Below are 16346 nucleotides of genomic sequence, written 5' to 3' on the forward strand. Positions count from 1 at the left end.
CAGGACATCACAAGGCAAAGGGGGGCGAGCAACGCTGACCTCAAGTGGTCATTCAGTGAACTGAACACTGGTCTGGTTTTGGGCTTCATTCTCGCCCCTCCCGTTTGTAATGCGGGAGCTGACCTGGCGAAACCTTCTGGGAAGACTGGGCACATTTTTGGGGTTAGAGTGGGCACTAAAGAAATATGGGCACCAATTTTTGGGGAAGAGTGGGCACTAGAGAAATAGCCTAGGCGCCATGCTCAGTAAAACTATGCCTACATACCTAACCTTAACCTCCTAGAAATATACCTTACATTAATAAATGAAACAAATGTGTCTGTAATGCAGTAAACAATAATCAAATAAACAATAATCAATAATCACTAGACAATAGTCTAGTGACAATAATCACTAGACAACCCGGTCTGGGAGAGATCTGTGCTCAGACAAGCAGACTTTTCTATTATGTAGATCAGGGGTGCCCAAAAGGTTGATCGTGATCTACCAGTAGATCACAAAGACATGATAACATGCCCCTGGCCTAAAATATAAATAATTTAAATTAAAAAAAATGGCATATGCCACTTGCATTAAGGTGACTTGATTGATTGACATCAAAAGGGGCCTGCCAGCTCAAACCCACAATGCAATATTTTGTTTTCAAGAGTGTTGCACACAAATGTAAGTAGCATTACAAAGATACATACAAAAAAGGAAATCCCCCTTTATTTCCCATTCCGTGCATTTGTCTGATATGTAACGACAGAGCCCCCATTCCTATAGCAGCATGCATGTGTGCACAATGCACATGCATCCATGCATGCTTACGAACGGCACATGTGCTGAAATTGAAAGTGTACACCACCACCACAAAATCTGGATTGTTAGTTTAACCGCAGCAGCTTTGCATCTTTATTGTCGGCATGTCTTAAAAATAGGGGAACATTCGGCAAAAACCAACATTCATCTACATATTTTCACTATTATGCATGCATGGTTTAAGTGGTTAATGGAAGCCAGTCATCCAAAATGGAAGAACAAGAAACCGGCATTGAAGGAAATCATGAAGTGCAACTATGCAAATATTAATATTCCATCACATGGGTGTTGTGTTGTCTGCACCATTCAGAATAACACAGCAGAGAAACCTTTCACATTATGGCATTACAGGGCATTACGTAAATATAATTTCATAATGGCAACAGCAACAAGCGTTCTCTTTTTGTTACTTCAAGGACCACACTTTTTTGGCCTTTCAGGCTTCTCTGTCTTGCAAACCGTACGTTATTCAAATCTTTATTCAAAGTGATTGGCATATTCAAAGAGGGTGCATAATGCAATTAATGCATGCACACACTCACACTATAACTGATCTAACCTAAGCCCTAATGGATAGATGTCTAATGTTAAACCTAACCCTAAAAACTTGGGGACACCAATTTTTGTGTTGACATGCACTCAGACCTCTATAAGGTACACACACGAAGATGAACGCACGCACACTCACACGCCCCCACAGGTAGATTTTTTAAAACTATTTTCAGCAATGGGATATTAAATATAATTTTTGGTGGGTAGATCTTGTTGAGCTGGTCATTTAGCAAGTAGCTCTCAAGTAAAAAAAAGTGTGGGCACCCCTGATGTAGATTCTAGAAAATCTAGAATATAGGCAGTAGGCACTATAACTAAATAACTTTGTCGTTGCAAGTAAATAGCAAAATGTGCATCATCATCATATGAAAACAATGGCCAACACAAAATGTGTGACCGTCTACGTCTCTACTTCAACATATTCTTTTGGATAGTTTTCCAGAACAAATAAAGGAATTTACAATTGCACTTCAAAATCAATTATAATCAACCTACAACTGCTTCAGAAAAGGAATTTTCTTTGCTAGAACTGGTGATCTCTGGGTTTGTGCCAGTGGAAGTGTTGTTCTGAGGCAGCCCTTCAGTCCTTGGCTTTCTCCAACACTTTGAGGATAGACCTGCGAAATACATCCTTGAAATCCTGACTCATGAACACATACAACAGCGGGTTCAGGCAGCTGTTGAGAAATGCCAGGCAGATAGTTATGTGAAACCCAATGTTGAGCACATTGTTCACCGTTTCACTGTGATATCCCACCAAGATAACCACTAACTGAGTCTGTTCCATGATGTGAAAGGGGGCCCAGCACAGGATAAATGCTGTGATAACAGCTGCTATGATTTTGAAGGGGCGACCCGAGTGGCTGGCCAGAGAGTGATTCCTCCTGAGCCGGTAGATGATGACAGAATAGCAGGAGACGATGATGGTGAAAGGGACCACAAATCCCATGAGGACGTGCGTGATGATCATCATGGCCCCATGTCGAAACTTCCACAACTGGATCACTGCAAGTGTACTCTACTATAATCATCGGTGAGTGCATAGTTGTTAAAGCAAATGGTGTCCTTCATCAGGGCATGTATCCATGAAAACAAATTAAGGGGAACTAAGAGCGAAGGCCGGTACCCAGACACCTAGAGTCACACAAGTCGCCTTTCTTACACTGCGGTGGTTCTTGGCCAACACTGGCCACACCACACATACACATCTGTCAACACTGATGACCATCAGAATGTAGACGCTGGCAAACATGTTCGTGTAGAGAATGGAATGGTAGGTATATGCACTTGCCTCACTGACGTTCTGCCCAAACATTTTACTATATGTGTAGCTGCTTTGAAATAAAGTTGTTATATTTTCTACAACGTGCCTCTTGTAAATTGTTCCTGTCAAGGGGACATTTGTCACAATTCAGTTGAACAGTGTTAAGGTTTAAACTCTAGGCCCGGGTGCCTCCTTTTACCAGTTACTACACTAACTATATTTCTTCTCCCTTCCCAGGGACCAGTTTACTCTAGTATAGGCCTATAGATTTTGGAATGACACCTGTATGTCGGGTTTATTGAACAAACTGGTGAACTGACTGTGAATGTTGGTAGCTACTAGCTAGTCTATGGTTGTGTGATTAAGTTGTGTTGTTGAATCTGATAAGAGTGCAATAGTTACTCATCTCCAAACTGAATTTACTTCAGGATAAGTAACAATAGCAAGGTTGTTGTCACCACTGTCTGCATATGTCATGATTGTCATCTATTCTCTCCTGGTCGTCCACTAGATGTCAGTCTTGTCTCTCCTGTCCAGTAGAACATGTCAGTCATTGCTCTAAAACAAAGTGATACAATTGGCATGTATCAATGTATGAAGTATGATCAATACAGTATTCGGCTGTATTTCATTTCAATATCACACATATTTGACATTGTGATATTACATTGTGATAGTGTACAATATGGTTTACATGTTGCACTCATCTTACAGATTTGTAACTTGTAAGTTATAATATAACCAGTAAGACGCCCTGAGGGCGAGAAGCGACCTCGTCCTTTAGGCTTAGGGCAAGGTCAATCCTTCTGTTGAGCTGGTCGAGTCAACATTGTGATGTCAGAACAACATTGTGATGTCAGATAGGCCAGCTCCACATATGGAGATCTAGAGGTTTGCCGAGTTAAGATCAACATATGGAATGAATTCTGTAGGCCTACTGGCCATATGAAGCGTGTCTTGAGTGTACAGGGTTTGATGAGGTCAGATCAACATAATGGAATGTCAGAACAGGTCAGCTCCATATATGGAGATATTAGGGTTTGATGAGGTCAGGTCAACATATGGAATGAATTCTGTACTGGCCATATATGGAGCTCCATGTATGGCCATCCAGGGTTTGATGAGGTCAGTGTCGTGATCTTCATATATGGAGACGGCCATATATGGTGCGTGTCACAAGGCGTGACTGACGGTCATGGAAATGCAGGTTTTCATAGTAAACTGCGACCTACAGTCGCAATTAAAAACAGTAAAGTGAATATCTGTTTTCTCAAGCAGTGCATTCAATTGTATTTAACTTTAATCAAATAATATTTAATTTATGTTACAATTGAATGCTATATTATACAGCAGCTTGCCTAAAAATAAAGAGTACTCACTGAATGGTATGGTATAAAAAAAGGTAATTTGTAAAGGCTAGTGGGCTATGAAAAACAAAAGTCAACAGAGTTGTTAAAAGGGTCCTTTTGCACACCTACTGGGGCATGGAACAAGTGCATATAGGAGGAGGCAGTCAATGCATACGAGATAGGGAAAATAGAGAGATCCGAACACAATGTCTTCACTTACAGAAAAAAGAAGGGGTTTTATTGCAAATATGTTTATGGTCAGTAGGACCGAATTGCAATAATTAAAATAAATGTTTAGTTTATCTTCAAACTACACTCCTTGCACAAGATAAAAAAGAGCACTGACAAAACACTTTAAGAGAATAGTGTCATTTCCTGACAGTCTTTAAGGAGGTTAGACATAAAACCATCAAATGTCACATTGTGAGAAATGGGCCATGGAATGTTCACACCACTCTGGTGTGGTGACTCTGGTGAGCATTTCCTCAACAGTGATGTGGGTCAATTCACAGCTCTCTTTTTTTATCCCACGATTTTGCAACCCATTCAATAATGACACGCGCCTCAGAAAGGCGGAAAGGGTGTCTATACGTTTATATGTCTATGGGTACAACAACAGTGAATATACGCAGAAAGGTGTGTGAGGATGAATCAAATGGCATAATGACTAAATTGTGGAGAAAATGGTGGTTAAAAGCAACAAAAATAATATTCTCCTCATTGACTGACATTGCATGGTGGTGAGGTCTCAAAGTCTCTTTTAGTAGGCTACATAAAGACCACAGACTACAAGCTTGCAAGCATGATCTAACATGTTGTGAGCTTGTAGATCAGCGTTTTTGGGTGAGTCATACGTATACATCAGGCTTCAGTGTCAGTGTCCAGATTGAAACCAAACCACGTAGGAATGTGATTCAAATTTGATTCTCAACAATCTGTTTCTGTGTGTTTTTCTTGTGGGTGTTCTGTTGCAAGAAAGTCACATTTTTGGAAGAGTGACATCCTGTGGGTTTAAGCAACATAGTTTTGTGTTGTTCAAAGGCCCATAATGTGACACATCGGATAATGTGTTCATGTTTTATAGCGATGTATAGCGATTTGTGTGAAATCTGAAGAAAATCTGAGGCTATAGTGAAAGAAATCGAGATAGGCATAAATGAGCATGACCTATGGGCTGTGGCTTCATTATCCCAGGAATCCTGGGAAAATTTTAGAATATAATAAAAATAAACGTTTGATTCTATTCTATACCTGTGCCTCAGACATGGCAATCACTTGACTGTTGACCCCTGGGTTTGTGGAAATGTTCGTCTGAGGCATCACTTCAGTGAAGGCTTTCTCCAACACTTTGAGGATAGACTGGCTAAATACACCCTTGAAATCCTGACCCATGAATACGTATAACAGCGGGTTCAGGCAGCTGTTGATAAATGCCAGGCTGACAGCTATGGGTAACCAAATGCAACCAAACGGGTAAACCACATTATCCAGCATTTCACTGTCCTCTAGGAGATTCACCAACAGAATTTGTTCCACAACGTGAAAGGGGGCCCAGCACAGGAAGAAAGCAGTGATAACAGCTGCTATGATTTTGAAGGGGCGACCTGAGTGGCTGGCCAGAGAGTGATTCCTCCTGAGCCGGTAGATGATGACAGAATAGCAGGAGACGATGGCTGTGAACGGGACCACGAATCCCATGAGGAAGCGCGTGATGATCATGGCCCCAAGTCGAAACTTCCACAGCTGCATCACTGCGGGTGGACTGTAGTCATCAGTGAGTGCATAGTTGTCAAAGCACTCGATGATATCCTTATCACGGAACGAGGGCCGTGTGTCCATAAAGATTAAGTAAGGGGAGCTGAGAGCCAAGCCCACTACCCAGACACCCAGACTCACACAAGATGCCTTTCTGATACTGCGGTGGTTCTGGGACCACACTGGCCACACCACACATACACATCTGTCAACACTGATGACCATCAGAATGTAGACGCTGACATACATGTTCATGTAGAGAACGGTAGGGTACAGTTTGCACACAAATTTGCCAAAAATCCAGTGGTAGTCCATAGCTGTTTGTGTGATGACCAGGGGCAGGGAAGCTGTGAAGAGGAAGTCGGCCACGGCAAGGTTGAGGTACCAAACAGTGTTGATGGTTTTCTTCATTTTGAAGCCTGTCGCCCAGATGACAACTCCGTTCCCCAACACGCCGAGCACAAAGACCAGGCTGTAAATGACGAGGGACACGATCTGGAGGGATTTGTAGAGTCTGTACTCTTCATTGTCCTGCCAGAAAGAACTGTTTCCACCAGACAGATCCATGGTGTCATTGTGATAGACAGCAGTTGTGGTCATAATCTCCATCGTCCTAAAACCGAAAATAACAAAACAAAGGTATATGTGCTTTGTTACGATTTCTTAATTGTCTTACAGGTGCAGTAGGTGATTTATTTTGTTATTATATTTTTTTTAATAAGTGTTACATTGATCTATATTCTGATAGAAATCATTGCTCAAGACCTTTGATGCTAGATAGGAGGGCAACAATTCAGGAATCCCAAGTTGCTGTTGGCTAGACTGCACTTTCGCATCGGATTCGCAAGAATCGCAACACAACTCATTTTCAGGTTGGGATACCATCCAATCACTCAGGAAAGAGAACTCATACAGTATATACTATACAGGATAAACAAAGGGAAATTGGAAGTGATGACAAACAAAATGAGTAGAAAACATTGGAACTGGAACACTATAAAATTGGGTTCTCGCTTCTGACCTGAATATAGTTTATCTATTTTCTGTTTACTAGAAAAGAGAGACTGGGAGCCCCATGCTAATAGCCTGCATGTATTATCCTCTATGACGTCTATAGGGTTCAGTATGACTCCAAAAGCATAATGGACTAAAGTAACTCTTAACTTAGGGCATGAGTGATATATTTGTTAACATAAGTGTTAAAATAGCCCAATACTCTCATAGCAATCATTGCTATCTGTCTAGTGTCTACATAAAAACAGAAAAGCTACCTGTTTCAATGTGTTGAAGTCAGCCAGAGAAGTGTCTTCTTCAAACTGTGATCAGTGAATGCTGAGGAGCTCACATCTCCCTGTCTGACGTCACGCCAGACGTATGCAGGGAAGCTATCAGAAATCAGCATGAAAATGGAAATTACAGCAGCAATCATTTGTTAATAATTAGGCTATTAATAATGTAATCACACTCGTGTGGAAGCTTCCACTGGAAGCTTTTCATTCATGGGGAAAGACCCAGAATTTGACATACATTGGAGTTGCTATAGGCCTAGCCCTGGTCCAATGCTTACAGCCGTGTAACCGATCTGATGCTGCTCACCCACTATACACGGAGATTCTCCCATCCGGCCTTCGCTTGCGAGCCCCCTGTGCCACAAAAAACAGGCACAAAGTCAAACATTAATTTGTCGCCTGTCTCTATCTGCACACTGAATGCTGCTCTGGGTAGATCTAGGAGATAACCTTATGATAAGCACTTTTCACTTTTTACATCTCCTTGCCTATGTCTATCGCATAGCACTTTAACGCCTGCACTTTAATGGTTGTGTGCACCTTTGTACTCTGGTATCTGCTATGTGAACTGTTTGTTTGTTTGTACTGTTTCATTGTTTAATGTACTGTCTATGCTGCAACCCAATTTGCCCTTCGGGGACACTAATAAACTTGAACCTTGAATAACTGAGGATTATGCATGTTGGAGTATAAAACTGCGGGGGTGTAGAGAACAGCATTAGAGCAGAGGATGTGGATAGTGATGAGAAATAACATGAAATGTTGCATTGTGACTCAGTGATGTGACATGACCACAGGTGACCTGTCTCTGCAACCACCATGTCTGCACTGCAGGTCTCTGTACAAACATACTATGAACAGAGAGAATGTTCTGGATTCTATGTCAACTTATGCAGTATGAGTAATCAGGACGGGAATTTCATCATTTAGGGGCAAGGCCACTTGGTCTTTGGTGTTGTCAATTTTGTTTAAATAATGGTTTTAGTCCACTGAAATGTTTTTAATATAAAATAATGAAATGAAATGAAAGCTCGGAATTTGTTAATATTACTTAAAGGAGTTTATTACACGGCTTGATTGAATGCTTTATTCTGATTGAATTGGTCAATTGCTGAATTGAGCTGTGTATTATTTCTTGATAACAGACTGCTACACTCTCAGAGCACCTGCGCTGCTTGGATTTGATGCTGTATGACAGCCATGTAAACAACACACACAATGTCATTTGACTAACGCATTGACGCCTGGTGCAACGTATACGTTGTTCTACCCTTGATGCCGGCGCGCTCTCTGTGTCTCATCAGCTATTGCTATACATGTAGCAACATAACTATTTAAAACAAATCATCAGAATTTGAAGGTTTTCAGAAACCTTTAGGTCAGGCCCTAGAAGGCGTTCCCAGATTCGGCCTCAGGCATCAATGGGCTAAACATTGCTCTCAATAATGTTTTTGAAGATGCAGTACCCTGCTCTGCAGGGCCAACTTGGAAGGAAACACTTAGTATTGTTGTCTCTTTTGGGTCAATTTATTATTTTGTATTAAGTAGCCGTGTATAATAAGCGGGATAATGTATGGCTAAGTGGTCATTGTTTCTAGATAAATCATCCTATCTCTGATTTATCTATCAATAATGACCACCTAGCAATACATTGTCCCTTACATATCCTGTAACACAGCCTGCCTGCTCAGGGGGTCATTTCAATCTTGACCATCAGGTCAAACTTCATGTCAGATCCTGTGTCTAGTTGAGGCATGTCCAGAGCTGGGAGACAAAACACAACCACCCCAATAGTATTCGTTATATTGAATTAACACACTCTATCTACTGTACATACATGTTTCCAAGGGGGAGTGGTTAACCAGGCTAACTCTACCCTACAGTTTGGACCAAATTACATTTTATTCCAAACGCAAGCTTAGGACTCGCTGTGATTGACCAGTAGCCACTTTGAGTGGCAGTTGGGAAAAATGCTCTCACCAGGACACTATTTACTATTCTCTGCCTATCGGGGTGCAACTTGAAGCGAACTTCGCAACGCTTTATAGGCGTTTCAGCTATATGAGCCTTCATCAGAGCATTTCTGATGAAGACTATGAAATATTAACGAATATATCGAACCATTCCTGTTATAGATTTACAAAATGCAGGTAGCTGGATGCCGATTGCACACTCTGTAATTTTCACTACCTTATCAGCCACAGTGCAGTTACCCGTGTGTGTGTGTGTGTGTGTGTGTGTGTGTGTGTGTGTGTGTGTGTGTGTGTGTGCGCGCGCGCGCGTGCATGTGTGTGCCTATTTATAAACGTTTATAAATGTTATGCTGAAAATGTGGGGATTGTGAAATGACTGAAATCAAGCGAGCCCCGCATATTTCGCATGTTGTGTGCGCACTGCGCGGAAATATGCGATTAAGATTACTTTACACCACTGCAAACTATACACCCATATATAAGTGTAACCATATATTATGGAGATCCAGTCTTAACCACAAGCTTACAACCAATTGATCAGAATCCTGGGTGTCAATGATTTTGTACACTTTTACTTGGAATTATTAAACACGCACACACACATTAAACAATTTGTTTTTAGATTATATTTAAAATATATCATTACACACAGGTCTGGTCTGTCCTGCTTTCAGAGCCCTTTGAAGCAAGGCAGTTTCCCAACTTTGTAGATGTGGAGCATAGGATGAACAAAGACTGGCATCATGGCTATCACATATGTGATGTATTTAGCAAGTGGGCTGCTCAGTTGCTTGAGTTTATACAGAACATAAGGAATATAGGTCAGTGTAGTCAGTACCATCGCTATCAAGCTGATCAGAATAATATTAAAAGCCCTTCTCTTCATGTAGTTTCCCTCCACCACACTGTCCTTCTGTCCTTCTCCTGGTCCAGGCTGTTTCAGAGCTCTGAGGACCGAGAAGCAGCAGAAAGACACCACAAAAATGCAAACAATGTCAAAGCCCAGTAAGATGTATGACAACACGATTCTTGACCAAAAATATAACGAGCTGAAGGCAAACACCGTCAGCCAGACAACGCAGCAACAGGCCACCCTGTACTGAAGACCTTTATACCTGAGAAATACCACAGGGTGAACCACCGCAATGTAACGCTCCACACAGACACAACACTGGAACGATGGAACAGAGAAGAAGAAAATAAAAAAGGAAACATCACAAAATGTGCTAAAAATAATGATGCCTGTGAAGCGCCATGCAAAGTAAAAGACAGCGGTCAGGGAAAAGATGATCACAGATGCAATCAAGTTGAGATAAAATAACTCTGAGGCCATTGTCCCACCAGCTCCATTAAGGATCAGCCACACAACATAGCTGTTGGTGGGGAAAAGCAGGGTGAGGTAGAGAGAGTTGATAGCAGTTCGGAGTGCCAGATAGGTTTCGTCTTCTGGGGATATGAAGAGGATGGAGGAGTTATAGGTGCCGTTTCCCAGTGTGTCATTCATCTTAAGAATCTGTTTGCCTGCTCTGTAACCTGTACAAGAGAGCAAGACATAATCGCTGGGTTTGAGTGCAGTTGAATTAATATAACAAAAACAATGAATGACACAACTAAACATGTTAACTCTTGTGAACAACATTATTCTGACAACAACTATTCAAATGAACAATGAACACAAGGTTAAATAAGTGATCTCACATTTTGGTTGCCAGCAAAGTGTTTCAGATCTCTGAGTCGGGTGTTTGGGTGAAGTCTCTTCTTCAGTCTCTGTCTTCCTGATGTCACATCGTCCAAATTATGTCCTCTCTGCTTTGCCTCCTCTAACTATTCCCTTCTCTGCTCCTCTTTCCACTGTATTGCTTGTTGTACACCTGCACATCAATATTTATTTGGATGTGGTTATTCCATGGAAATATTCTTAATCACCCATAAAACCCAGTCATTATGCAAAGTATGTCCTTGTTGGATAAGTTTTGTGCTCATCATTTGTTTATCCCACACCCATGTAGCCTTTACCATGTAGCATTCATATCACTTTCGATGATTATTTCATGGAAATGTATATTTAATCACCCGTCGTTACACATACTCATCCCTTTGTACGTTATTTTATTTAGATATTATGTAGGGAAGCTGAGAGGAAAGGCATATGTATAGGCTATGGAGCAATTTGTAACCCAGTTTCAAAAAATGCTTTAAAACTCTAAATCCCATGATGGTCGTCGTCACCCCCCCAACACACATCAACCTCTAGGCATATATATGTGTATATATATATATATATATATATATATATATATATATATATATATTGAACCACACGGCACCAACAAGAATGTGAGGGAGTAGGGACGTACCTTAACACATGCAACCACTCAAACACACTGGGACTGTTCCGTTTACTCTAGGGCGGCTACTCTCTCTGCATTCTGCCTGCCCTCAGTCCAACAAAGATGGGCACTTGAACTTGAACTTGCTGTAGAAAAGGGATAGGGTAGGAGTAGCCTACTTCTGTACATCCTCCTCGTCTTTGAAATAGGCATTCCCTTAAGTAGTGGTAAAAATCATTTTGTTTGGGGCGCCCGCTGGCCATAGTGGTCCAGGCGCATGCCACATATAGGCTCTGGCCTGACAGCAAGTCGCGTGTTCGAATTTAATTCATGACAACCTTTGCTGCATGTCTCTCTCCCTCTTTCCTGACCGTCTTTACTGTAACTATAAATAAAGGCACAATATATATATCTTTTTTTGTTTGCCATTCACTTTTGAGTTTTTTTAAATCATTCTTTTGCATTGTAATATGCTCTTAGTTTTCTGTCATAATTCTACTTATTACCATTTTTTATTTTTGTTCATTATGCTCTGAAGTGTAAATCACTTTCAAATGGGTTACACAAATACACTGACATTCAAATGATTGTTGTGCAGCTCCATAATGCAGAAGCCACACATGCAAAATTCATCCCCATGTTGGAACATGTTGGAACTGAAGCAATCGAGTGTTGCAGTCCCGCCCCCTTTCAGAAGGACGAGGGCACCAGGAAATTATTCCCCATTCATTTTTTCAAGTATTCAAGTATTTATGTAAAGGCTCGCAGAGTTGACAAATCATGACAATAAACAAAAGAAATTGGGCCGAACAAATAATTAGAAAGAAGAAAAACTATTTTTTTCTAATTATTTGTTCGGCCCCCAAAAACGTGTTTGTCACGATTTGTACACGTTTCTGGTGACAGGTGAACAGTGTGAGCTAATGATAGCAAATGTTTAGGTGTGTGTATACTATGGGGCTGGCGGGGGGGTGGAAACTTCCTCTCTTAAACAGCTAGCCTCAATAAAAGAGTTAAATGTCTTTAAATAAAATACTTTTGGAAACGTCTATGGAAAAAATTAATGTGGAAATATTTCCGTGGTGCCCTCGACGTTCTCAAAGGGGCGGGACTGTAACACTCAATTGAGACTCACTGTCTCCACCAGGCCGAAGGCATGGGGAGAGATTATGTTTTGCAGTCCGTCCGCGTACAGCTAATCTCCAGCACCGTTAACCCTGGATGCCAACGACGAACCTCTGCCCCAAAACTTCCAGAACGGCCTGTTATAGCACCACCATGAGGCAGATTTTCACATGTTTACCTATAACTGCACAGATATGTTTACCTATAACTGCACAGATCTGCTTGATCTGCTTGAAACGCATTGCATGCACACTCCCTAGAGGGAGTGTGCATGCAATGCAATGTCCAAAAATCCCGCAAATCGTTACACAGTATCTCTAGTCATGTGCTCAAAACGGATCTGTCCATCCTAAATGCCTAACATTGGCTTCCAAAGTTTGCATGCAGGATTGGCCCATTTTGAACAAAAAGCCTCAAATCATGAACGCAGCATGCAATTTATGTGACATTTATCACACACTTTCCTACTAGGCACTGGCAGAGGAATAAATACCACCCTTTCAACATTGGCCTGTTATAGCGCAACCAACAGGTGGATTTTTGCTAAACACATTTTTGGAACAAAATGCCTCAAATTGTCCAATTGCCATCAAATGTGTGAGAAGAAAATGGCACCCTTTTCACATTGGCCTATTAGAGCGCCACCAGGAGGCCACGATAACCTGACCTGGCCTGGTCTAGACCTGTGCCATGAGGGGCACTTTTTATAGTTAGAGCTGTAGTCAATGTTACGCACAACAGTCCCAACTTCTTCACCAAAAATAACTTTGGTTCTAGAACTAGCTCTGTTCTAGATTCTTGGAAAGTGCTTTCACAGAACTGGACGTGAACTGGCTTGCATTCCACCAGTTTTAGGATCAGTGGCAACGATAAGTTTGATTATTTGGGTTTTAATAATGCATTTTATTACCTCTCTGGCTCCTTTTGGTTTAGAGGGCAGCAACACATGTGCAATTGACATCACATGATAACTTAATTGATAACAAACAACTAAAGAAAATATATATTTATTAACAATAATAGTTTTACAGAAACCGAATAGCAGCATAAGCCGTGAGGGTGGCCAAGGCCAAAACAACAAACCAAGGACCACACTAAATAATCAACAAATACACTGATCTGCACCAAGTCAAATTCTAGTCTCCCTGACCAACACAAAAACAGGAGTTTAAGCACTTTAAGCACAAAAATATGGCTCACAGCCTATATGGCATTGAGATTGAGGGAGCTACAGCACACACTGCAAAAGGTCTCTATAGGCTATAGGGCCACTAGCTACTAGCCTGGTTTCCAGCCCATAGACCCCGCCCACCCGACTGAGCGCACTGGTTCTGGAGAGTTGGCAACACTGGTCCTGTGCTCATTCCGGGCCCCTTGCTGGATAGAATGTCGTCCGTGTGCAGCTCGTGGAAAAGTAGAGTAAAGTTTTATGCAGTTTCCCAGCTTTGTGGATGTAGAGCAAAGGATGAACGAACAAGGACATGTTAACTATTGCATATGTTATGTCCATAGCAACTTTGTTTTGTGCCTGGAATATTATGGTTAGGGCATAGGGAATATAGCTCAGTGTAGTCAGTAACATTACTATCAAGCTGATCAGAATAATGTTAAAAGCCCTTCTCTTCATGTTGTTTCCCTCCCCATTGTCCTTCTGTCCTTCTCCTGGTCCAGGCTGTTTCAGAGCTCTGAGGACCGAGAAGCAGCAGAAAGACACCACGGAAATGCACACAATGCAAAAGCCCAGAAACATGTAACAATACAAGGCTGCTGATGAATAATGAACTATTGTTCCAATGCCTAAGACAATCACTGTCAACCAGACAACGCAGCAACAGGCCACCCTGTACCAAAGAGCTTTGTATCTGAGAAATACCACAGGGTGAACCACCGCTATGTAACGCTCCACACAGACACAACACTGGAACGATGGAACAGAGTAGTAGATAAGAACAATGAAAAATGTATTAACCATGTGAATAATCAAGTTGCGTGTGAAGAGCCATGCAAAGTAAAACACAGCGACAAGTGAAGAGCTGATCACAGATGCAGTCAGGTTGAGATAAAAGAACTCGGAGGCTATCGTCCCACCAGCTCCATTCAGTATCAGCCACACGACGTAGCTGTTGGTGGGGAGACCCAGGATGAGGTTGATGGAGTTCATAGCAGTTAGTAGTGGCACACTGATGAAGGGAGGACCATGGATGGAGGAGTTGGTACCGTTTCCCAGTGTGTCATTCATATTAAGACTCTGTGTTTGCCCTGAGACCTGTTCAGAAAAGCAAGACATGATTAGTGTTGATTTCGTCAACTAAAACTATGTTCATCGACTACCTTTTTTTACTGAGGAAAACTAAATAAAAGCTAAATTAAAACTAAGCTATGTAGCTAAAACTATCACTAAATACAGTATCCACTAGAACTAAAAGTCATGTCATTTTATGCTTGGTTGCATGCTGAAAATAGCAGGTCTACAAGCTCACATCGTGCTGTGACACGTTGTGAGCTTGTAGCTATTTTCAGCATGCAACCAAGTGTAAAATCAGCCATTACGACAAAATCATGGCCAGCCATAATACGTTTTAGTCGACTAATTCAACTGTAGATTTAGTCGACTAAAATCTTATGATAGGCCTATTTAGACTAATCGTAAAACAATTCAGATGACTAAAATATGACTAAAACTAAATTAAGTTTAATTCCAAAGATACTACAATGATTGGATTGTGTCTGGATTTGAGTAGCCTACAGTTGACTGAATATAAACATTACACAACTAAACATTTTAAACAACTCTTCTCAACTTTCTTCTAACAACTATTCAAATGAACAATGAGCACAAGATTAAAGTGAACTCACGTTTTGGATGCCAGCAGAGTGTCTCAGATCTGAGTCGGGTGTTTCGGTGAAGTCTCTTCTTCAGACCGTCACTGTCTTCCAAATAATGTCCTCTCTACTTTGCCTCCTCTAACCATTCCCTTCCCTCCTCCCTCCACTGTATTACTTGTTGTACATGTGATTTTGGTGTGTTCTGCAGAAACCACCTGTATTCACCTCGTGCCAGTTAAAACGACAAGCAGGCAGCTTGAACCATGGATGCATGATTCAGTATGCAAACTTCTGCCCCCGACATCAATATGTTTTCACTGAAGCAAGACTCATTGGAGCTGTTGTTGTTATTGTTGTCACCACAACATCTGACACCAGAGCAACAGCTCCAGACTGGATCATGTCTGATAGGACACAGGATAAGTGGGCAGTGGCACTATAGCGACATCTGGGCACTTCGAGGCTATTTTGTCCAAAATTTTAAAATAAATAAAAAAATCCCCCCCCCCCCCTCTCTCTCTCATTAGCAGGCAACAGTGCAGCACTACCCCTCTCTCTGTTTCTGGCACAACAGCGCCCCTACTGGTACGCATAGTCATATACTGGTGATCATTAACCAACACAGGCACATAGGTGAATATATATATATAATATATATATATGCATTGGAATGCATCCATTGCGATGCAGTGCGAGGGTCTCATTGCGTGTGATCAGATAATGGAGGCTACAGAGGCTTCGATCGGTCTTAACCATTGTTCTTAGAGCAGTCGCCATGTGAATGTGTGAAGCATAGTCTTCTATTTAAATAAATGTATAGCGTTTGCTAATAATTTCATCCATCGACCATATGAAAGCGTATAGATAGCCAATAAGTGTGCATGTTGTGCAGATTGAATAGTGTCTGAAATAACCTAGACTACAGCACTGGTTCCATGGGTACTAATGTACCCGTCTCTCTTCGTCAGATCATATTAAAAATTGTATGGCTAGAAACTGTCAGTGAATTTGATCATGATGACAAAGTGTTCATCAATCATGTTCCTTATGGCCTGGGCCATGGCTCAGTGGTCCAGGCACCT

The 16346-nt window shown here is 41.4% G+C and overlaps 1 protein-coding gene and 1 pseudogene across 2 annotated transcripts; both read right to left on the reverse strand.

Annotated features, from left to right (window-relative positions):
• Nucleotides 1-1933: 1933 nt before the first annotated feature.
• On the reverse strand, nucleotides 1934-2605 carry LOC308331736 (chemerin-like receptor 1; annotated as a pseudogene). The gene has a single exon. The product of its transcript is annotated as a chemerin-like receptor 1 (transcript).
• A 1744-nt stretch (nucleotides 2606-4349) lies between these two features.
• Nucleotides 4350-6288, reverse strand: LOC308331737 (chemerin-like receptor 1; the record flags this gene model as incomplete). Its single annotated transcript, XM_080787227.1, has 1 exon — nucleotides 4350-6288. One exon carries the CDS (start codon nucleotides 6286-6288, stop codon nucleotides 5212-5214), a length of 1077 nt encoding a protein of 358 aa, XP_080643353.1. The 3' UTR covers nucleotides 4350-5211.
• Between the last annotated feature and the right edge of the window lie 10058 nt (nucleotides 6289-16346).

Source organism: Protomyctophum bolini, assembly GCF_963924005.1.
Source record: "Protomyctophum bolini genome assembly, chromosome: 17".
Taxonomy (NCBI): Eukaryota; Metazoa; Chordata; class Actinopteri; order Myctophiformes; family Myctophidae; genus Protomyctophum; species Protomyctophum bolini.